This window comes from Dipodomys spectabilis, unplaced genomic scaffold, assembly GCF_019054845.1.
Source record: "Dipodomys spectabilis isolate Male_0828 unplaced genomic scaffold, ASM1905484v1 ptg000001l, whole genome shotgun sequence".
In the NCBI taxonomy this organism is placed as follows: Eukaryota; Metazoa; Chordata; class Mammalia; order Rodentia; family Heteromyidae; genus Dipodomys; species Dipodomys spectabilis.
The window spans coordinates 3,953,763-3,977,955 of record NW_024870678.1 but is presented as its reverse complement, the minus strand read 5'-3'; the positions used below and the strand labels follow the sequence as shown (position 1 = coordinate 3,977,955).

Sequence of the window (24,193 nt, the reverse complement as noted above, 5' to 3'; positions counted from 1 at the left end):
TGTTTCTACTCTATGCTATACCTGACTCTATGTTGAAATATAGATTGCAGAAAAAACATGCTGATATTATAGGTTTTCAGTTTGACATTAAGGCTTCTTATCTTCCCAAATCAACTAATATGTTTTAGAGGTTCATTTTAGCTATTTTTGCCCTGTTGGAATTTCAAGTATGCCTTACATTGCTGAAAAACAAATTTGAACTGATTATATAATTATAATAGGGGATGTTCTCTTTGAATGGTGAATATTCAATTTGCACAGAAATAGTAAAAACTAGTTTTTTAGACTAATGTGCACTTAGAGCAGCTTCAATCAGGAGCAGACAGCCACATCAGTTTTGAAAACAAAATGCTTGAATTTATTTGGGTGCCCTGGATACAGAGAGTTGTTTTGGAAAAATCTGAAAGCCTGGACCTAATTCCTGGACAAGGAATGTTCTTATTTATAAAATGAAACCACCAGTACACACTGGAGTTTGTTTAACACATATAACATCAAATCTTTCCTTGTTATGGTAATATGTTAGGACAAGAAACAGGAATAATGAACTATCAATATATATCATTTGTTCTTTTAGAAGTATAGATGCTGGGAATTGAAAGAAAGGCTTGTGTGTTTGGTCAAGTCATTAACTTAATTTGAAAACCAGAAATTATTCTTCAGGATTTTTTCCCTTCTAGTGTTCAAATTATAAAACCATACAGCAATGGGAGAAATAGGATAAGAAAAGTTGGAATTTAATTGTCTGCCTTTCTATCCAAAGACTTAGGTTATAGCTATTTTAAAACCCCAAACTTTAAATATAAAAATAGATGTGAAGAAATAGGAACATACTTCAGTCTGGAGGGAAAAATGTAGAGTGATAAAGAGAAATAGAGCAGGGAGACTGTACAGGGAGCATTTCTGCTCAGGGCTCCGGCTTTCAGGAGTGTGCAGATAACTGAGGGATAAACACTCAGACTGAGCTCTGAGCAGCAGGCCTTCCCCCTTTCTGTCTATCATCTTCTCTCCTTCCCTCTTTACCATTCTCTCTCTTTTTTCTTCTCCTTCCTTCCTTCCTTCCTTCCTTCCTTCTTCCTGCCTGCCTGCCTGCCTGCCTGCCTGCCTGCCTCCCTTCCTCCCTCCCTCCCTCTCTCCTTTCCTTCCTTCCTTCCTTCCTTCCTCTCTCTCTTTTACTTTCCTTTCTTTCTCTTTCTCTCTCTTTCCTTCCTTCTTTCTTTCCTTCCTTCCCTCCCTTCCTCCCTCTTCTTTCTTTCTTCAGAAAGAAAAAGGGGATAGTGGGGAGGAGGGGCTATTGGAGAAGGGACAGGCACAAAATTGTGTGTGGACAGAACATGAATCTAGCCACAGCTGAGAGTTCACAGCCATCAGCCACTGGTGTTCCAAGACCTTTACTTAAATGGAACCTGGGTTCTGAAGTTGGGGGAAATGTGCAGTTCACACTGCTTCCCTCATCATTCTCAAGCTACTGGCTTAGTGCTGAGGCTCAACCCCACCTGTGAAAAAGCAAGAGTCAGTGATTCATTTTATGGTGATACATAAAATTCAGGTACTTCAACCAGGCCCCAGTGGCTCATGCTTGTAATCCTAACTACTCAGGAGGCTGACAGCTGAGGATTGTGATTCAAAGCTAGCCAGCATGAGCCATTGGCACTGAGCTACCATTGAGTTTTTAATTTTTACCAATTCCTTTCATTTATAAATAGTTTCCTGGGATCTTTTCCAATCTGTCTGCATATATTTCATAGACTCCCAGTATTGCTTCTACAAAAATATGATTCCATCTTCAATATTTTTAGGTATTTTGTATTTTTTACATTTTTCATTTGTTAATTCCAGTACCAAAGTCCTGGGCATATAAACTTTGTTTCTGCTTTATCTTGCTGTCTGGTGCTCTTTGACTATGAACTTATTTTGCTTGATCTGTGAGAGTTCTGAGGATCTAAATTGAAGAGGTTTTCATTTGTTTCTCCCAGAATTCAGAAGGCTGATGGAAGTAAGGCTCAGTGGAAGTGCACCTGACTACCAAGTGCAAGGCTCTGAGCTTGCCTAATAGACAGATGACAGACAAACAGACACACACACACACACACACACACACACACACACACACACACACACACACACACAGAAATAACAAAGAGACTGAGAGACCATGACAGACAGACAGACAGACAGACAGACAGACAGACAGACAGACAGACGAAGAGCGAGCGAGCGAGCGAGCGAGAGAGAGAGAGAGAGAGAGAGAGAGAGAAATTCCAGAAAGCCAATCTCCAGAAAATCTAGAAGGCTGGTTTAGACTCTTGCTATCTAGGAGCCTAACAGTACATTAAAAATCATATTGCATCTAAGATCTTTAAAAAAAAAATTGTGCCAGTACTGGAGCTTGAACTCAAGGTCTGAGTTCTGAGTATTGTCCCTTCACGTTTCCCCTCAAGGCTAGGACTCTACCACTCCTTCCTTTCTTCCTTCCTTCCTTCCTTCCTTCCTTCCTTCCTTCCTTCCTTCCTTCCTCTCTTCCTCCTTCCCTCTCTCCCTCCCACCCTCCCTCCCTCCTTTCTTTCTTTCCCTTCCTTCCTTCCTTCCTTCCTTCCTTCCTTCCTTCCTTCCTTCCTTCCTTCCTTCCTTTCTTTCTTTCTTTCTTTCTTTCTTTCTTTCTTTCTTTCTTTCTTTCTTTCTTTCTTTCTTTCTTTCTTTCTTTCTTTCTTTCCTTCTTCTTTTTCTCTCTTTCCTCCCTCCCTTCCTTCCTTTTTTTTCTGTTCTGGGACCTGGGAGTGGTCCCTGAGCTTTTTCACTCATTGCTAGTACTCTGCTATGAACCATAGCCACACTTCAGCTCTTTGGTAATTAATTAGAAATGAGAGTCTTATGGACTTTCTTGTCTTGGCTAGCTTTGAACCACAATCCTCAGATCTCAGCCTTCTGAGTAGTTAGGATTTCATGGGCCTGGCTAGTTTTTTTTGTTTGTTTTTCCGTTGTGGAGCTTGAACTCTGGGCCTGGATGCTGTTCCTCAGCTCTTCAGCTCAAGACAAGCATTCTACCACTTGAGCCACAGGACCACTTTTGATTTTCTGGTGGTTAATTGAAAATAAAAGTCTCACAGACTTTCCTTCCCAGGCTGGCTTTGCACTGTGATCCTCAGACCTCAGTAGCTAGGATTAAAACAATTTGATGGAAGCTCTGGGAAGCATTGCAGAATGTGGGGCTTCTGCACATACACATTCATAGACAGGTAATTTAAGGGGGGGGAGAACTTGCGGCTCTTAGAAACCCGACTCTCCTGGGACAGCAGATCAGAATCATTCATAGGAGTTTCTAGAATATAGATACCTCCTTTGTCCAGACTTTCTGTGAAGGTGGTATCTGTTCAAGACATAAGCCAGTCTAGTTGGGATGGCCAATTCCTAAACTTGGGTCAGATGACCCACCTTTTGCCAGAAGTTGCCTTGGTGTTGCCCTGTCTTGGAATTACCTTATTGTGGGCTGGCTAAGCTTCAGTAGAGTGGATCATGGAGCTGTGACATCAGCTCCAGAGGAAGAACCCACTCTCATCTGCCAGCACCTTTCCTGGTGCCTGCTAGGATAGCCAGGTTTGCTCACCTTTATCCCTTTAAGCTATACTCAGAAGAAGCGCTATGTTTTCTTTTCACAATAGTTGCCATCGATGTTTGTGTTATTTCATTTGTAAGCCAAGTGCCTTTTCTATGGCATAAAATTGGTCAATGCTCAATGAATTTTGAACATGGAAAAAAATTCATAGATTGAAAATAAATAAGGGAACTATAGGTCATCTCTTCCATTGTATCCACTTTCTGATTTGTGTTTTTATTCCTCCAATTAGACTTCAAGATTGATCTACCCTCTGACTAAGCTGATTGGTAGCTTGCATTGTCTCTGCTCATTGTCTCTGTGATCTTCAAAGCCATTTAATTAAAAACTGGAGTCCAAGCCTCATATCTAAAGTCACTCATTTGCAGTAATTGGGTCAGTTACATAAAAGGTGGAGAAATCAGTGAGTCACGGAGGCGTGCACATGTACATGCGAGTCTATCTTAACTGAAAGCATGTGCGTGTCTATTCATTTGAAACTCTTTTTTTGTAATTTTTCTTGCAAAAACCATCTAAATTGCATCACCTACCTTTTCCAGTTTTGGTTTCTTTAAAATGGAGCAAGAACTTGACACTTACAAAGCATTCAGAGTGCAGAACACCTTGAGATTTAGTGATTTTGTTATTCTCTTTTACAGTTACTTCACTCATACCCAGTCCAACAGCATTTAAAAATAACACCTCGCTTTTATTCACTTGGTTTTTATAGAACAAGAGAAGAACCCATTTTTCTCTGTGCCCACACTTCATGTATTTGCTTAAAATCATTTATAAGCTATATTATTTCTATAACTTGCACAACTGATAGGAATGATATGGGAACTCCGATGACTCCTGGTGAAAATGAACTAAACCATTAGAATGGGGAGTGTACAAGGAGAGAAAATTGGAGTGTCAGTTTATCTAAGGTGGTTTTGTAGAGACAGAGTAAGAGTGCTTCTAGTAGCTGGGTGTGAAGACACATATCTGTAATGCTAGCACTTGGGAGGCTGAAGCAAGAAGACCATGAGTTTTCTTAAATTAAATTTACTCACTAGACATTGTGCTGAAAATGAACTGTACAACTTGTAAGTGGGGGCAGGAAGGGCAAACTGGTAGAGAGCGAAGGAAGACAGTGTTCAAACAGAAATGCACTCTTTACCTGACTTATGTAATTGTAACCCCTCTGTACATCACATTTACAATAATAATAAAAATGCAAAAAATTGCATTACAGTAGTTGTACAAAAAGGTTACAATTCCATAATTACGGTAAGCACAATGCTACCCCTTCCAGCATTCTCCTCCATTTTCCTTCTCCTGTCCCTACCCTTGGGTTATGTAGTTCCATTTTTGCATAATGTACATTGAATATAATGACTCTGAGTTTGGGTTACATAGTGAGAGTTTGTCACACTAAAAATTTCTACTGTAGGGGCTGGGAAGGTGGCTCAGCCGTAGAGCGCTTGCCTTGCACGCATGAGGCCTTGGGTTCAATTCCTCAGCACCACATAAGCAAAAAGAAAAAAGCTGGAAGTGGTGCTGTGGCTCAAGGGGTAGAGTGCTAGCCTTGAGCGGAAGAGCTGAGGGACAGCGCCCAGGCCCAGAGTTCAGGCCCCACGACCGGACGCAAAAAAAAAAAAAAAAAAAAAAAAAAATTCTACTGTAATATACATTGAAGAAAATAAAAATAGTGCAATATATTTTAAAATATGTGAACCTCCTTTATTTTACCTGTAAATTGTTTCCCACAAGAAAGAATGTCTTCAGTGAATCTCAAGAGAACCATCAGCACATTGTCATACAGGGTTATGGGGAAGATTTGGACCAGACAAGTCATGATCAGAAGGTTATCTCTGTGACATTTTGGGGGTCAAACTCCTATAGTTTTACTTTTACCTGAACAATTATGTTCTCTATCTTTAGCAAGTCATTGTGTCTGCGTGTGTGCGTATGTGCACGTGCACATACACACACATACACACACACACATACTTGCACAGTCCTAGAGCTTGAACTCAGGACCTGAGTCTCTTTTTCTCATGGCTAGTCCTTAACCACTTGAGCCACAGTGCCATTTTCAGCTTTTTCAAGTAGTTTATTGAAGATAAGAGTCTCCTGGCCTTTCCTGTCCTGGATGACTTTGAACTGCAATCCTCAGCTCTCAGTCTCTTGAATAGCTAGGATTACAGGAGTGAGCCACTGGCACTCAGCAACAAGTAACTTTTACAGTAACAGCTTATCATTTTAAGGTTTCTTGTCAAGTCTTTGGAATTATGAAAACTTCCAATAGTGTAGAAAAGCTCTGTGTTCTTAAACAGATTTGGACATGGTAGAGCATCGATGTTGCAAGCCTGAGGCCCTGAGTTCAAGCCTAATACTGCAACAACAACAAAAAAACTTAAACATATGTGGACCAAACATAAAGCTATACTTTTTTTCATGGTACAGACTATATACAGATTTAGCTTAAAGTTTGTAATAACTGGGATGTAGTAATTTAACTTAAATCTATCAAAACAAATGCTCATTTTTGTTCATGTTTTTTCAAAAATGCCTTCTCACAGTTTTTTTCAGGGTTTCTGCTAAATCACTCTTCATCTCTGATTTTTATTTCAACTCAAAGATGAATTAAAGATGGGTGCCAATGGCTTGCATCTGTAATCCTAGTCATTAAGGAGGCTGAGATCTGAGGATTGTGGTTCAAGGCCAGTCCAGACAGGAAAATACGTGAGACCCTTACCTCCAATTAGCTGCCAAAAAGCCAGAAGGGAGCAATAACTCAAGTGGTAGAATGTTAGCCTTGAATGAAAACTTAAGGAACAGCACAAACGTCCTGGGTTTAAGAATTGAAGATATTCAAAGCTTATAATAATCTATTTCTGCCCAAATCAGAATATTTACATTTAGCTATATTATGCTGTTGCTACAAAAAGCCCAATTAACGAATTTCCTTGCTTTTTTCCCCAAACTAATTTTTTTTTTAAAAGAAAGTCCTCAATCTCAAGAGGTTTATCATGTTCTTTCCTTCCTGGCATTTAAATCAATGTAAAATGTCCCTTGGAACCAGTTTTGTGGAGAATTGTGAAAGATGCAAAGCATGTGGTATAAGGCTTCTAGTCTGGTTAGATTGACTCCCTGAATCAGATCATAGCAACCATTCAATTAAGTCTAAAGCAAGAAGTAAACACAGTAAGACTTGCGTAGTCCATTTGACACAGAGTGGAAAGTTTGGAGATTAGGACGACCTTGGAGGGCAGAACTAAAACTAGGCCTTGCAAATTGAGTCGAATTTGAACTGACAAGTGACTAAGGGTGGGAATTCTGCATAGGAGGAATTCTGCATAGGCTGGACAGAGACCTATTATATTTAGAAAAGAGAGGTTAAGGTTTGGTTTGTAACCAAAATGTCCTTTTAATTTTTTTTTTTAAATCGGAATATTTCATATTATTTTGGAGCTTTGTCTCAACACTGCTTTAGTTACACTTCCTCTTTTTTTCTATCCAAGAATCTCCATAAGAGTAATGTTTTGTTTTGTTTTTTTTTCATTCCATCTCTGAAGGTGTGTCATTGGCAAGATTTTGAAGGAATGCAGTCATAATAATGATGATGACCATCTTTTACTGAGTGCCTCTTAGATGCTTGTTTTAGTCAGGACAGGCTAGGTTTATGGTAGAGTAGCAAACCTCCATGTGGATGTTTGAATTTCAAATTTCACTGGATTAAAATAACCAACATTTTATTTGTTTGTTTGTTTGTTTTTTGGGTCCGGTCATGGGGCCTGAACTCTGGGCCTGGGCGCTGTCCCTCAGCTCTTCAACTCAAGGCTAGCGCTCTACCACTTAAGCCACAGCGCCACTTCTGGCTTTTTTCTTTTTGCTTATGTGGTGCTGAGGAATGGAACCCAGGGCCTCATGCATGCAAGGCAAGTGCTCTACCACTGAGCCACCTTCCCAGCCCTAAAATAACCAACATTTTAAAGAAAATGTTTATTTTATTGTAGAGATGCAGTACGGAGGGGTTACAGTTACATGACTAAGGCAATGGGTACATTTCTTGTCGAGCATTATTACCCCCTCCTTTGTTGTTCTCCCACTATCCCTTCCCTCCCCCACTTCCATAACTCTCCCCCACCAACGTTGTAAAGTTCATTTTCAATATAATGTCTTGTGGGTATCGTTGTTGCAATGGGTCATCCTGTCTGTATCCTCGCCAACTTTTATTTCTTGGGCACACTGCATGTTCAGTGTGATGAGTAAAGTCCAGGTCCTAGTTTGTTGCTATTATTCAAGGGTTCAAGTTAATCCCTGAGGTAGCTTACATTAGCCACTGCCATTCATCAGAAAGGTCTAAATCCTTTCCCCTGATGCAAGTTCCCTTTGAAGTTGATGTTGGCATGCTATATGTGTCTATGATTAGCAAAAGTATGTGTGGGGAAGTAAAATGGAGAGCTAGGATGGAGGCAGCTTAGAGAATCAGAGCAAGGATGGGACTAGCTGTCCAGTCTCACCCCCGTGTCAGCTCTTACTGTGACTTTGGCTTGTCATATCACTTCTGTAAGCCTCATCATAAGTAATAATAGGAAGGGATCAGTGTAGATGATCTAGAAAGTCACTTTCAATACAATTCTTCTCTGTAAGTATTACATAAGTAAAAATTAAAGCTAGAAATGACTTGCTTGCATCTTCTAGATTCTGTAACTTTTTTGTTTTGTTTTGTAGTCTTTTTCCATGTGAAAGGATGTTTTTCTTTAATACAAGGAACACTTATCCCTTCTCCTACTATGAAGAAATACTCTCAGAACTTCATCAGCTTTGAGCTATTTATTTGGACAATATCTCCCCTTGACTCTTGCTACTTCCAGGCTGGGATGGTGTCTGGAACAGGACAAGGTCATTGCCACTTGGGAAGTCTCACTTTCGACCTTGGAGATTCTCACTATCGTTCAGTGAGAGCCTCCATCCAGACAGCCCCTCAGCAGCAAACCCAATAATAACTGGCCTCCAACAACATCTGCTTCCTTCAGTGGTTCTTCGTGTTCCTGAAAAGGGCCACTTAGTGATAAAGATAAAGCTTTTCCCTTCCATTTAGTCCAGAGGCTTAAGTGCTTTTCGTTACAGAGGAGTCCAGCCAGCTCTGCCTGCCTTGTTTCCCAAGTTGGCAGCTTCCCGCAGATTAAAAAGAAACATTCACGAGGCCGCTTCTAGTTTGTCAGACACTATAACTTACAGTGCATTCAGGCAGAAAAATGTCCTATACATATAGATTCATGCAAGGAATGTTCCAGAACCAAAGCCTTATCTCTAATTGTCAGGTAGGATTTACTGTGGTTACCTAAAGGCCAGAGTGATAATATGGAAAACATAATGTGAAAATGAAAAAGAGTTAATATGCATGAAATACATGCATGTGTACATGCAGAATTATGTGCGACCAATGACATTGTATCATGGGATATGACAGCCTCATCGGGACATGGATGATACTTTTAGTCATGTGATGGATGGCGTGGCTTGGCTGAGGTCCTGTGCTCCATTTAACGTCATTTCCTTGAACCCTTTTTGGGGGTTGGGGGGCTGTGTCCTCCTCACTGCAGGGTCCCTCCTGTCTTGCTTGCCCAGGTAAGATTTTCAAGCATCATCCAGTGTTTGTAATAACTACCAAGGCAAGGTTGCTTCTGAGGTATATACTGTGCCACGTGTGGCTGTCATCCCATTTGCCATGAGGCCTCTGCCCTGAGTTCAGGTCCTCTGTGTGGCATCAGGGATGGTCTCTTTCTGCTGTGGCTCCTGTTCGCTCGGTGACTGGGGAAGGGGCATGTTTATTCTTACTGTGCCAGTCCTGGGACTTGAATCAGTCAGGGCTTGGGTACTGTCCTTGAACTTTCTCTGTCTCTGTCTCTCTGTCTCTGTCTGTCTCTGTCTCTCCCTCAACTAGTACTCTACACTCTACCACTTGAGCCATAGCTCTACTTCCAACTTTTTGGTGGTTAATTGGAGATAAGAGTCTCACGGACTTTCCTGAACTGAGACCCACCCCCTCCCAGCTCTCAGCCTCCCTAATAACTAGAATTACAGGTGCAAGCCACCAGTGCTCGGCTATGTTTACTATTTTTTGATAATAAAAATCACTTACGTAGAGTGCAGAACTGAAACAATTTTCTTACTTAGATGATGTTTGAACTGGTCTTAGAACACAAAGAAGCCCTAGGGAGTCTCATAGACCATGCTGGCTCCCAGGTGAACTTGGGAGGGTAGAGACTTCTGGGCAGGAATCAAGTAGAAACCCTTCTTTCTACACTTTGCTCTCTTTTATGCTTTTTCTCTATTCCTTTTCTATTCCTCTCCTTCCCTCCTGGTAGCTTTCCTGCGCCCCTCTATTTCCCTTTGGTGTTGTAGCTACTCAGGATTGCATGCCTGCCTGCATACAGACTGTCCATCCTGGGAGGCTGACATGGAAGGAGCTGATGGCCGATGGGGGTGGGAGATAACTGATAGCAGTTTTCTGATGGAAGCAAATGCATGAACAGAACTCATTGATGTGGATTCAGAGGATGCTAGATTTTTAGGACTTTTGGTCCAAGAAAATCCAGGTACCTTACTTATTTCAAAGAGGTTAGGGATGCATGTGGAGGGGTGTGTGTGTGTGTGTGTGTGTGTGTGTGTGTGTGTGTAGAGGAGCAGGGATAGATAGAAACCCTTAAGAGCATGGCTAATGTGTTCTCCAGCGTACATTTTTATACAAACGTATCTAAATGAAGCTCCCCGCTCCTTCTCTAGTTGATATGCCTCCTCACTGAAATCCCTGACTTGACATTTGCGTTTCTACTTTGTATGCAGACACTGTATAATGTCTGCATCATGAAAACAAATGAAAACCTCTGGCTTTCACTGGATCTATTCCAGGTGTTTGGCATCTCTTTTGACTGTCTATGATAACACCAGAAAATGCATGAGGTTTTCTTCTGTTAGCCACCCCCCCTGGGGTGTTCAATTTCACACAGATTGAACCATTTTGACACACAGAGAAAATATGGTGAATTTAAAGGTGTCAGTTTAAGAACAAAGCCCTATTCTAATTTGCTTGGCTTCTCTTTGCAACTTACCAGAACAACTTAGAGAATTAATCTAGAGCTGACTGTTTATTCCTCCTTGTCCCTCCCCCTCCCTTTCGTTTCTCCTTCTGAAAAGTTATCAGAGCTTGCTTGAATTATAGTGCATTTTTTTCTTGCCAAGTTGATTTGATTTCTGGTTCCCTTGCCTCCCAGCCCACACTCTGTGTAATGAAGCAGGGGTGGCAGATTGATGGGGAAACGATGCAAAACTCTGCTTTGAGATGTGGGTTTCAGCATGCTGTGGTCTGCTGCCAGAAACATTTAGAAGATGGGCTTGGTGGAGGAGAGCTAGGACTGGGTTTTGACTGGGATATGAGATGCCCATATGAAATAGGATGGGCTGGCTCTGCCCTTTCTTGACCCTGGTCCAGTGCCCACTTTATCACAACATTACTAGCAGTTTAGCTTTGTTGTTGGTGCTGTCTTCAGTTTTCGGCAGTTTGATTATGATGTACATAGATGTTGAATTCTCCCAGTGTTCCTCTTAGGGAGTGTTGAGCTCCTTAATCTTTTAGGTTTATGTATTTTGTCCAGGTTTTGTTTAATATTATGTAGCATGTTGGCATATTTGTTTTAACAGGCAGTTGGGTTTGGGCATCAAGTTCTAATGAGTTTTTCTGTGATGTCATGGTATGAATATAAAGTGTTCCCCACAGGCTCCTAGGTAGAAGGTTGGTCCCTAGATAGTGGTGTTATGGTAGAAACCTTAAGAAGGGAGCTCCAGTGAGAAAAAGTGGGTTGCTGGAGGTGTGCTTTGAAAGGTGTCTTGTCCCTGGTCTCTTTCTGTCTCTCTTTCCTGGCCACCATGAGGTGAGATACTCTGCCCTGCTACACCCTTCTGCCATGATGCTCTGCCTCACCATGGGATTGGAAATATGGAATCAACCAACCATGAACCCAAACCTTTCAAAAGCCCAGATGACCCTTTCCTCTTTTTAAGCTGTTTCTCTCAGAGGTTTGTCACAGACAAGAAATCGACACTGTGTTCTAAGTTCTATATCAGTTCTGTTTGTCAAGCCCTCGCCCTATATTTTAGCTCTGTGTATGTATGCTCATCAGAGGTCATCCAGTCTGCTTATTAATCCAGTTTTCAAAGTCTGTTACTACTCATGACCAGACCCCTGAAGGTGCAGTGAGTTCTAGTGGGGCTCAGGCCTTCACAAACTACTTTCGGGGGTTGCTTCCCTCAGCTGCTTCTCTCCAACTGTGATAGTACTATACAGCTTAGCTTCTGACTCTAGACAGAAAGAAGGTTTTGGGCTTTAGATATCCCTGATTTGCTCATGATTCTCTGCCTACTTGCTGCTCAGTCCAAGGCCCAACTATGAGAGGAGAAAGTAGTAAATGGGGTTCATTCCTGCGTCTCAGATCAGAAAAGGAGCCGTCTTTCTCCCAGAGTTTTAGGTGCATTTTTGAGCATTAAAAGACACTCACTGTGGCTCTACTCTTCATGGTATTACCTTGGGGTTGGGAAACAAGACTTGAGAAAGAGAAAAAAGAGGAGAGGAGGATAAGGGGTTGCTTTGCCACTCTGTGAGAAACAGGAGTCACCTTCCCTCTGTGAGTCTGGATTTGAGGGCTGCTCTGGGGCCTTCTGTCTGTTCTAATGCCTGTCACGTGGTCTGGGCACCCTTTAGAGCAGGAAGGAAAGATAGTAAAGGAAAACCAATGGGGAACTCACTGCTGATCCCATGGTACTTTACATTCTTGTCTTATTTTGCAATCTGCCTGCAGATGTTTACTTTTCAGATTCCTCAAATCACTGGTCCTTGCAGTCTATCTGTGTGCATTTCATTGCTGCATCCAGTGATGAATCCAATGGTGGGAATGTGCTTTTCTGACTTGAAATGGAAATTGAGGCTCTTGTTTTTTGAGTGGAATTTTGATGATGTACTTGAATTTATTATTATTATTAGTGCTGGCCCTGGAGCCTGATCTCAAGGTCTGTTCCTGAGCTTTTTTGCTTAAGGCCAGTGCTCTACCACTTAACCCACAGCTCCACTACTGGCATTTTGGTGGTTAGTGGATGCTAAGAGTTTCATGGATTTTCCTACCCTGGCTAACTTTGAATCATAGTCCTCAGATTTCAGCCTCTTGAGTAGTTAAGATTACAAGCATGAGCCACTGGGGCCTGGTTGAAGTACCTGAATTTTATGTATCACCATAAAATGAATCACTGACTCTGGCTTTTTTACAGGTGGGGTTGAGCCTCAGCACTAAGCCAGTAGCTTGAGAATGATGAGGGAAGCAGTGTGAACTGCACATTTCCCCCAACTTCAGAACCCAGGTTCCATTTAAGTAAAGGTCTTGGAACACCAGTGGCTGATGGCCGTGAACTCTCAGCTGTGGCTAGATTCATGTTCTGTCCACACACAATTTTGTGCCTGACCCTTCTCCAAAAGCCCCTCCTCCCTACTATCCCCTTTCTCTTTCTGAAGAGGAATAAACAATTTGCCTCATTCACTGTTTCCTGCCTACAAACAGATGCTCTTAATTATCAGTAAATTGCTAAATAAATCTATTTTAACATGTTTTGGGTTTGTTTCTCCCAGAAAACTTTGGCTTCTCCAACATCAACATGTCAACATTCACTCAGCATTTTATTGAATTTGAGTTAAGGACTCACAAACTTGTATTTTGCTGTGAGCACAAGCATAATGTAGAGAGTCAATTGTGAGCCATGTTCCCTCTGCACAAAATCCTGGTTCTAAAATCTTTCAGGATCTTGGTAATGATAGGAATGTGCATTTAGGACTATTGAGATTTTATGACAAATTTCCCAATCTATTAAGTATCCATCACAATAAAGAAACTAATCATTACATTACATATGTCAAAGAACTGTACATTACTTGAGATTTTTCTATCTCTTCCAAAATACATAAAAATGTGTAAAAATTCCTCCCCAAACTGAGGGTGGCACTGTTAGTAGTTGGACAGTTTTCTCATGGGCTGTATGAAGCCACTGGGGTGCTAAGGAGGAGAGGAAACTGCCTGTGAAGAAAGCTGATATTCCAAGTTCCCAGACAAAGAGCTTTTGCCCAAGACAGAGTTGATGTCTCTTTGCTAGGTCAATGGGTGGGTCTGCTTTTCTTCCCCTCCCTTAACTACTTTTCAAGCCATCCATTTTATTTGGGGCTTATAGTCTTCTGTTAGTAAGTGGAAGCTGGTAGGGAAAGAAATCTTTTCTTTTTTTGTCTCTCTCTCTCTCTCTCTGTGATCTTTTGGGAGTGAAATATTAGAATTTAGCTTCGAGGCTTGAGAGAATCAGTTTCTTCTTCCTCTTCTTCTTTTTTTCTTTTAAGAAACAAAGTTTAAGGGAGAGATCAAAAATGATAAAAAATAAATAAATCTGAAAGCCTGATGACTGTGCCCATTGTCATCTCATTGATTCAGATTCCTTATCCTCATGCACTGAAACTCTTCTTACCTTTGGGAAGTAGAACCCGAGATGTCTGCAAAACAGCCACCAAGCTACAGGAGCCACTTGTATTACTTTTGCTGTCCTTTATCTTTTAATTTTTGGAATTAAAAAAAAAAGTAACAAAGACTTTTGCCTGCTTTTCTGAAACTGGCTTTTAGAAGGGGAAAAAAAGCTTTAGAAATGCCAGCTAGCTTTTCAACACACATTCCCTAGAGAAGCACTAGAGAAGCCCTTGCAAGCATAAAGGAGCTGCTTCCTTTCTTTGGAGATCGGGGAGCTTTCTTGGGCTGAGAAGCTTGTCTAATATAGAGGAGGTCCTTTTTGTGAGAAGTTTCTGTCTCTGCAAGAGCTCAGGAACAAGGCCCCTCTGTGTGACAACCTACCATTTGTCATTCCAGTACAGCCCGCTGGGGACAGTCGACAGACCAATCCAAAATAATGGTGTTTCCAACCACCTTCTGCTAAGCGTCACCTGTCTGTCAGAGAAGTTTGATGGACTGACAGGATTGTGAATCCACATTCCCAGGAATCCGTGTTCTCGGAAGCCATGCAAGGGACCTTGTTATGGTCATGATATTTGAAGCACATGGTTAACAGGCATTTCCTGTAGCCTTGTATTGAGGAAGATGTTCAGAGAAAAATCATAATAAACAAATAATTCTGGATAAAAAGATAGGATTTTTCTCCTCTTCTATTAAACCTGCTCAGAGAATTCTGTTGGTGGGAATTTGGACAGGACAAATGTTGATGTATATGCACTAGAGAATTAGGACAAATGATAATTGAAAGATGATAAAAGCTAGTGATTTCCATGGGGTAACAATCACGAGTTGCCATCAGATTGATTCAAGTAAGAACATTGCTTTATGTGAAATGTTTTTTGGGTTTTTTTTTTGGGTCCGGTCGTGGGGCCTGAACTCTGGGCCTGGGCACTGTCCCTCAGCTCTTCAGCTCAAGGCTAGCGTTCTACCACTTGAGCCACAGCGCCACTTCCGGCTTTTTTCTTTTTGCTTATGTGGTGCTGAGGAATCGAACCCAGGGCCTCATGCATGCAAGGCAAGCGCTCTACCACTGAGCCACCTTCCCAGCCCATGTGAAATGTTTTTAAACAACTCAACCAAAGCATTAAGCCAGAGTACTTTTTTTCTTGTTGGTCGTGGGGCTTGAACTCTGGGCCTGTGTGCTGTCCCTCAGCTCTTCAGCTCAAGGTGAGTGCTCTACCACTTGAGCCACAGCACCACTTCTGGCTTTTTCTGCTTGTATGGTGCTGAGGAATTGATCCCAGGGCCTCGAGCATGTGAGGCAAGCACTCTACCACTGAGCCACCTTCCTAGGCCCAAACCAGAGTACTTCTGAGGGTATCTATTTGCAGTGTGTTTCTGTTGAACCCTCACCTTAGACTCTTCAGTCTGTTCACAGCTACTATTCCAGCTGCTGTGTTTAGCTTCTCTGTAGTCAACACTCAATTGAAAATGAGAAATATCAGATGGCAAGAAAGGTAACTATTTGTGGGATCTTAAGGTAATTCTATAATTTTACTGTACTGCCTCATCATATGAATTCACAATTATTGAACTATGAAGTTACTTTTGTATGTTAGCCCAGGTTAAATGCTACTATTGTGTTTGAAATGTCTCTCTAACCAGATTCTGGTGGCTCACTCCTAGCCACTCAGGGGGCTGAGACCTAGAGGATCAAGGCTTGAAGCTATACAGGATAGAAAGGTCTGTGAGACTCCATTCCTGATTATCCAGCAAAATACCTGGACTGGAGGAATGGCTCAAATGGTAGAGCACCAGCTCTGAGCAAGTGAAACTGAATGAGGGTTAGAGGCCTTGAGTTCAAGCTCCAGTGACTGGTAGTCTTTCTAATTGTTATTGAAAGGTGATGTACGGAGGGATTACAGTTGCACAGGTCACATAAAGAGTACATTTCTTTTTGGACAAGGTCAACCCTTCCATCACTTTCTCCCAGTTTTCCCCTCCTGTTCCCCCCCCCCCACAAGTTGTATATAGTTTATTTTCAACATAGTGTCAGTAAGTATCTCACTATGTGAATATCTCGTGATCTCCCTTCCTCTCTATCAAACAAACTTCCAAACAAGACAAATGGTACAAAAAACAAAAACAGCAATGAAGGGGAAAAAAAGATGTAACAATAACAGATACTGGTAGAGATGTGGCCAAAAGGAACTCTACTTCACTGTTGGTGAGAATGTAAACTTGTTCAACCACTCTGGAAAGCAAAATAGAGGTTCCTCAAAAGACTAAACATAGAGCTTCCCTGTGACCCAGCAATTCCATCTTGGGCATTTATCCAATAGACCGCAAACCAGGCTTAAAGCTACCACCACTAAAGCTACCAACACATGTTCATTGCAGCATTGTTTACCATAGCCAAGACATGGAATCAACTCAGATGCCCCTCAATGGATGAATTAATCAAGAAAATGTGATATATCTATATCTAACTATCTATAATGGAATTCTACTCTTTCATCAGACAGAATAATATCATACCATTCGTAAGGAAATGGAAAGACTTGGAAAAAATAATATTCAGTGAAGTAAGCCAGGCCCAAAGAAACATAGGTTGCATGGTTTCCCTCATTAGTTGTAACTAAAATGTACCTACAAATCTACAAATGATAAAACAAAACAATACACTTGAATATGATAAATTATTCAGGTCTCTAGACATTCACACAGTGAGACCAAAGGAGGATATTCTTAGGAGGGGACCACAAAGGCTCAATAGCTATGTGCATATGATCATATAAAATGAGATTTATCAAAATGAACTACAGAAGTAGAAATGTAAAGTCTTTAATGATTTTAGAAAGATCTTTGGGGTATTTTGAGACTTCTAATAGTGAAGATGCATGATCTGCATTATTTGCCTTTTTTGCATTTATTATAGACTAATAATCAAGTCTTCCATTTCTTTGTATCTCCATGGTACCTACAGAGATTCTGTCAGAATCCCTAAACAGTTCGTTGAATGTGTTGGGTGACACAGCTGTGTCATATATTAACTTGTAACCAAGCCTGGTGTAAGGCACAAATAACACCAATGGCATGCCCAAATGATTCCTCAGTCAAATATCACTGCTTCTTTCCAAAGAATGCTGTCCAGACGAAGTCCATTTACCAATCCTACTCCAGGCCCTATTGTGTTCTACCTGCTCTGTCTCTGAGGGCATGGGCCAACTGCTTTCTAGCCTTCCATTTGGATTAGGCTAACAGGAAGCAGGAAATCCTCAGAAAAGGCAGACAGTGAGGGTGCAGTCTGATAGGATTGGCTATGTTCCATTACTATTATTATTATTTGTCGGTCATGGGGCTTGAACACGGAGCCTGGGCACTGTCCCTCAGCTCTTCAGCTCAAGGCTACTGCTCTACCACTTGAGCACAGTGCACTTCTTGTTTTCTGGTGGTTAATTGGAGATAAGAATCTCACAGGGACTTTTCTGCCTGGGCTGGCTTTGAAGTGTGATCCTCAGATCTCAGCCTCCTGAGTAGCTAGGATTACAAGTATGAGCCACCAGTGCCCGGCTTGTGTTTCTTTATTAAAGGCCCTCTCCGTATCATTTTTCTTGGGCTTGTAGGCCATGAACACTGCCCACACTTTGTAAGCGGTCCCTTAGTGAACTTCTCCAAACAATCTGAAGATCCCTGATACTTTGCTGGGCCCCTGACAAGTATTTGCCCAAATCACACAGATAACAAAGTTGGTTCAATCTAGCTCCCACAGCCTGTCTCCCTTGTATTATTTCCAACTAAATACTCTCTTCCAGGTCACCTGACCTCCAAATTAGAATCAACTGGAGCAGGGGTGAGCAAGCTACAGCTCACAGGCCAAATCCCACCCACAAACGGTCTGTTTCTGTAAATGGGGCTTTATTGGAGTACACCCAGTATCATTTGTTTACTGTCTCTGTCTGCTTTTGAGCTATGATGGGAGGTGAAGGGTTGCAACAGAATCTTTATGGCCTGCAAAGTCTAAACTGTTTGTCATATGACCCATGATAGGAAAAGTTTACTGATCCTTGACTTAGTGGGAAAGTAGACATATGAAGTTCATCATTTTCATCAAAGGCTCCTGGGCCAGATGCTGGGGGGGCACTTGTGAGTGACCCCAGGAGAGTTAATGGGAGGTGTTTGACTCCAACCTGACAGGCTCTTGTGGAGACTGGCTCTTGTTGCTGTGCAACTGCTATAGTGACCCAGGAAGACACTCGATCTACTCAACAACAACAAAAAAGAATGTGACTAAGAAAAAGGAGGAGGCATTTGCATTGGTCATTCGTGCTTTCAGAAATATTTCTTGAAAAGAGTGGCTGGCCCAAGTGTGTTTGCATTTCCATATCAATGTTATGCTGTACAAAGCTGACTCCCCTACCTGAGCATGCTGTCTCTTAAGAATACAGCTTGCAGTTATATCTATCCTTACCAGTGTCTGGCACAGAGTTGCCCAATGTTCAATAAACAGTTTCACCAAATGGTATTCAATGTTTAAAAACAGAAAGAAAAGAGAAATAGAGGGTAGAGGTGTGTTAGACAGTTCTTCTGCTCTCATGGGCCCTTACCTGCTTGACCCTCAAGATTAAGAACAGCTAGCTATAAGATGAGGCAATCCATCTGGTAAAGGTGTCTCTCAGGGAAGACTGGCTACATAACTTGTATAAATGAAAATCCAGAGCTTCTTGTTCAAAACTCAGTAAGAAATTGAAGGCAGGCTCAGTAGAGGACTGAGTAAGGCCCGCTAAACCTGAGGAGGCTGTGTATCAGTGAGAAAGAGGCCACTCGTAGGAGGTCAGGGAGATCCTTTATCTCTAGAGCCACTCCAAAGGCAGTTCAGACTGTTGGGACTCTGCAGTGTTAGACAGCTGAAACTGCCTGATCTGGGATAAGGAATCACCTCCAAAGTGTCTGCAATATCTCCAACCAGCCCACAGGAGCAATTGCTTTTCCCAGTTCCTGCTTGTTCTGCCTGTGCCTCTCTGTTTTTGGTTTAATCCCTGGTCATCTAAACAGCCAGTTCATGCTAACATGTCTTATGGACAGCCAGTTTAGCTATTTCTTTTCTGGGTTTACACGACTGTCTTTACCCAGTGTTTATACATGACTGATTCCTTATCTTGCCCCCAGAATCCTCCCCTGCTTCTCTTATCACCACAACTGGATACAGAGACCACTGTGCAGAGAGCCCTGGAAGTCTTTCCTGCCCTGAAGGCTGAGCCTTCCCTTCTCTTGGGATCCTAGTGAGTTTCTGGGAGGTTACCAGGTGGTGACAATGCTGGGGTGTGGAGCTCTGACTTTTTGCAAGACTCTTGAGACATGCTTCCCTTTTTTTTTTAATTGTGAAAATACTGTACAGAATGGTTACAATTAAGTGGGCAAGGTAATGAATACATTTCTTTTTTTTTATTGTGAAAATACCATACAGAGGGTTACAATTAGGTGGGCAAGGTAATGAGTACATTTCTTATCAAGCATTGTTGCCTCCTCCTTTGTTTCCCCTTCCCATCCCTTCCCATCTCCCATCCCCCCTACTGCCCCCCCCCCAGCCAAAGTTCTAAAGTTTGTTTTTTGACATAACATCTTGTACATCTCATTGTTGCAATGGGTTCACCTTCCTCTCCACAAATTATACCAGTATCAAATACAGTGAAAACAGGGGTTATACCGTGGGGGAGGGACATACAAAGCAACAAAGAAATATCTTATAAATATGTTAGAAGCAATAGCAAGAAAGAAAAAAATTTGAGTCTTTAGCTTGGGGTTCATTTCGCCTAACATCAACTTACTGACCATTTCTGCTTGTCTCAGACATATACTAGTTATTGCAAATAAGGGAAACCATGGGACCTATGTTTCTTTGGGCCTGGCTTACTTCACTTAATATAATTTTTCCAAGTCTTTCCATTTCCTAACAAATGGGGCAATGCCATTCTTTCTAATGGAGGCATAGAATTCCATTGTGCATATATGTACAACATTTTCAGCAGATGCTGGAGGGGATGTGGACAGAAGGGACTCCTACTGCATTGTTGGTGGGGATGTAAACTTGTTCAACCACTTGGAAAGTAGTTTGGAGGTTCCTCAAAAGACTCATAGAGCTCCCCTATGACCCAGCAATCCCACTTTTGGGTATTTACCCAAATGATCACAAACAAGACCATACTAAAGCTACCAGCACAACTATGTTTATTGCAGCATTATTTACCATAGCTAAGATATGGAACCAACCCAGATGCCCCTCAGTAGATGAATGGATCAAGAAAATGTGGTATGCTTCCTTTTGATTGGCCGGTTCTACTTCCTCCAAACAACTGCCTCCCTCAGTGCCTCCTCAGCCCCTTCCTGCTGCAGCGTGAGCTCAGGGCTCCCTGCTAGCTCCCTGCTTGTGGGAGAGACAATGTCGACAGTCTCTCCGAGGCTGGCATAGGGGCTGTTCCACAGTGCCAGGAAGCTACCCTTCCAGGCCTGATGATGACAGCTCCAGGGTTCTTACCCTGTGTGCATGAGCAGAAGATGGCATTGCCTATTTCGACGGAGTGTGCTAAGGAAGTGTGCTTGAGTATTTATTTCATCCCCACAAAGGTGTGATTCCAGCATTATGGTGCCACCAACACCAGAACTGTCCTTTAGGGAGGCACAGAGTCACCAAACTCTCACCTTAGGGAATCATAGTAGATAAGGGATTGTGCAATAAAGGCTGCAGTTAAGCCTGATGGAGTGAGTTTGCCTTTGATCCAAAACATGGAATGACAATCCCCAAGGCAAGTGTAGTCTTCTGCTGAACTTGGGGTGATGGGCTCTGTCTGGTCTCATTTGTCTTCCTGTGGCCAATATAACTTTAATGACAGTAGCTCTGTGCACACAGCTTGGGTGACAGTGAAGGCAGCTGTGGCCCCAGTGGATCCTCACCATACTCGCCCAGCTCCTGATGGCTCACACAGTACCTGTGTTCTATCTCTCACAGGGATCCCGGTGGCACATAGAGCTCCAGCCATGGGCAGGCCCTGCTCAGTCCCTAGAAGAGGAGGCCTCGAGGTTCCTGAGATACATCAACACCATGCAGGTTAGGTTTCAGCCTTACCTGGGTTTGGAAGTCATGTCAAAGATACTGACTGCCCCTTTGAAAGAAGAGTTTGTCCCTGAGGGGTGGGAGGTTGCTAGTGGTTCTTGGAAGGCTCACAGTTATTGGCTCCCTCAGAGGAGGATAAAGATGCTTCCACTTGCTGAAGCATCTTCTTCCTTCCAGAAGCCTCATCAACCTGAAGCATTTTAATGATTCATCCTGGAGTGTTTTAAAGATCCACTTTAGAAAATTGCTTTGGAAAAGCATTTGAAGCAACAGATTTGTCCCTATGAGAAAGCAGTTGAGCATGTCACAGAACAAAACCATCATCTGGAGGCTCAAACTCCAATTTGTATTTGGAGATATTTGCCTTCTCACTTCTCTGCTGGGGAGGCTTGGCAGCCAGGGACACACTAGGCCAGAGAGCAGAGGAAATTCTGAGACAGAGCACTGCTTAATGAATCCAAAGGCTTTCACTCTCTTGGAGCACTTTAACTCATTACCAAGCAGCAGCTGTTATTAGTGGCTTAACACACAGTGGCAGCTCCTGCCCAGCTTGAGGCTGAGTCGACCAAACAGGCAAGAGACCATCTATTAAGGAGAGTCTATGTCTCTTGACACATTAATCAGAAGGTACTGCTCTTGTGGCAGTTATAAGAGGGGATCTAGGCCCCAGGGATACTTAGCCCTGAACTAAGAGGTGCCAGTGAATTAGGCGCTGAGCATAGGCCCATCTGGGAAGCTGTCCAGGTAGAGTGAAGTATATGAATAAGTGTGACTCCAGGGATCCTAAATTCTTTTGATTTCCTTTAGTCCACTGGCTCTGGGCACTTCATTTCTCTGAGCCTCACTGGAAGTAAATCTAATTTTTCATTTGTGGAAGAGGATATATTTCTAGATTTTTTTGGAGGGGTGTGTGTGTGGTGGACAGATTATACTACAAAGCCCAGGCTGGCCTCAAACTCCTGATCTTCCTGCTTCAGATTTCTGAGTGTTGGGATTGCAGGTGTGTGCAACCATGCATGGCTTACTTTAGGAACTTTAGGAGGCTAGTTCAGGGGTAAAAGAGAGTGTCATTTCTTATATGACATGGTCAGTCAAGCAGGAATTTTAATATTTGTCATTCAAACATGGAATTCAAAGTTTGTGGAAATAATGGTGTATGATGGAATGATAAGTTGGTTCTTTTGCTTTACAAAATTCATCTTTTACTACTGAAAGTTAGTCTGGTGGACTTATGCAGATTAATTAGTATACTGAAATCTTAGTTTTACAGTTTGGCGTTACAAAGGATTGGGAACTAGAACTCTTAATTATGTTTTAAAAAATTTTCTAGGCCCTAGAGAGAAATGAGGAGTGTTAAATTTATGAGTTGAATTTGGGAACTTAGGAGCCCATCCTCCAAAATTAATTTACTGAGTGCAAGAGTCCAAATTCTATTTTATGTGTATTTTATGTTAATGTTCTATAATTTATACAGGTGTATTTACTTAGAAGATGTTCTTGAAGCATGCAATGGTCATGCAATTTCAGGCTCCTGGATTTTCTCATGAGCTGTGGGCTAAGAGGAGAAAAAGTCTTAAAATCAGTGAAAGCATTCTGTGATATAATATAGTCTGATGTTGTAACTTTGAGCAATTTACTTTGCTTCTATGGCTCTCACTGTTCTGATACTGAGAGAGAAGAGAAAGAGATTGGATCAGACAGTTTCTAATGTCTTCCCAGTTCTGTGACCTTGTAGTATGCAGATATTAGGGTAAGGATATGCTTAACTAAGCTTTCTTGTTTTTTGTTTGTTTGTTTTGGTGCTGGTCCTCGGGCTTGAACTCAAGATCCTAGGCACTGTCCTTGAAATTCTTTTGCTTAAGGCTAACATTCTACCACTTGAGCCACAGCTCTATTTCTGGCATTTTTGTAGTTCATTGGAGATGAGTCTCACGAATTTTCTTGACCAGGTTGGCTTTGAACCACCATCCTCAGATCTCAGACCCCTGAGTAGTTAAGATTACAGGCACGAGCCACATGGCTTAACTAAATATTTTTGAATACCTACAACATGCCAGGAACAGAAGTAGACCCTGGAGATAGTCTGTGCCCTCAAGGAGCTGATGAATGAGTTGTGAAGATAGATAAGTCCACATTTAATTATTATTCAGCTTAATCAATGCAATAGTAGAGGTTTGATTGTTAAATCTGCAAAGGAGAGAAAGATCCTTTCTGCCTTTGAGTTCTTATGTGCGTTATCTAGGATCAATTAACACAAGAACACAAGAAGAGAAACACATAAAAGTTTTATTAAACTTGCATATATATGGAGATCTTCATAAGAGAATGAAGTCTAGATAAATGACCAATGTATAATGATTTTATGTTTTGGGTGAAGAACAGTAAACTTATGAAGGAATAACAGGACAAATGGAGCTCTAGACTAGAGCAGTAATTAGTAATTTTTATTTTCTTTTTTTTTTTGTGCCAGTTCTGGGGCTTGAACTCAGGGCCTAGATGCTGTCTCTTAGGTTTTTCTCTCAGAGTTGGTACTGTACCACTTGAGTCACAGATCTAATTTTGCTTTTTGCTTGCTAATTGGAGATAAGAATGGACTTTCCTGCCTGGGTTGGCTTAGAACTGTGATCCTCAGATCTCAATCTTCTTCAGTAGCTAGGATTACAGTGCCAGGCAGAGCAGTACATTTTACAGGTGCTTCCAAGACATACATTCAGTTTCATTATGGGTAGATACATAGATGAGATATAGATGACAATCAGATTAAAAAACAGACTTTAAAACACTTCAGTTTTTCTAGTTCAGAGCAGCCACTGTAGGTTAGATTAATTTTATACTGCAAGACTTGCTTCCTGGAAGCATATGGTCTGGGGGTTGACAACATGGTGAAAATATTATCAACCAAGTATTTCTGTGCCAGTACTGGTCTTGAACTCAGTTTCATTGTGGTCTCAATTACTATACTTTGGTGAT

General features: G+C 41.8%; 1 protein-coding gene across 1 annotated transcript in view; it reads left to right on the top strand.

Moving 5' to 3' along the window:
• The window catches only part of Mettl24 (methyltransferase like 24), a 95,729-nt gene that overhangs the window by 9,672 nt on the left and 61,864 nt on the right, over nucleotides 1-24,193 (top strand). The window contains exon 2 of the mRNA XM_042687352.1: nucleotides 21,119-21,217. Coding sequence (XP_042543286.1) covers nucleotides 21,119-21,217 — 99 coding nt within the window. The remainder of the gene's footprint in view (nucleotides 1-21,118; nucleotides 21,218-24,193) is intronic.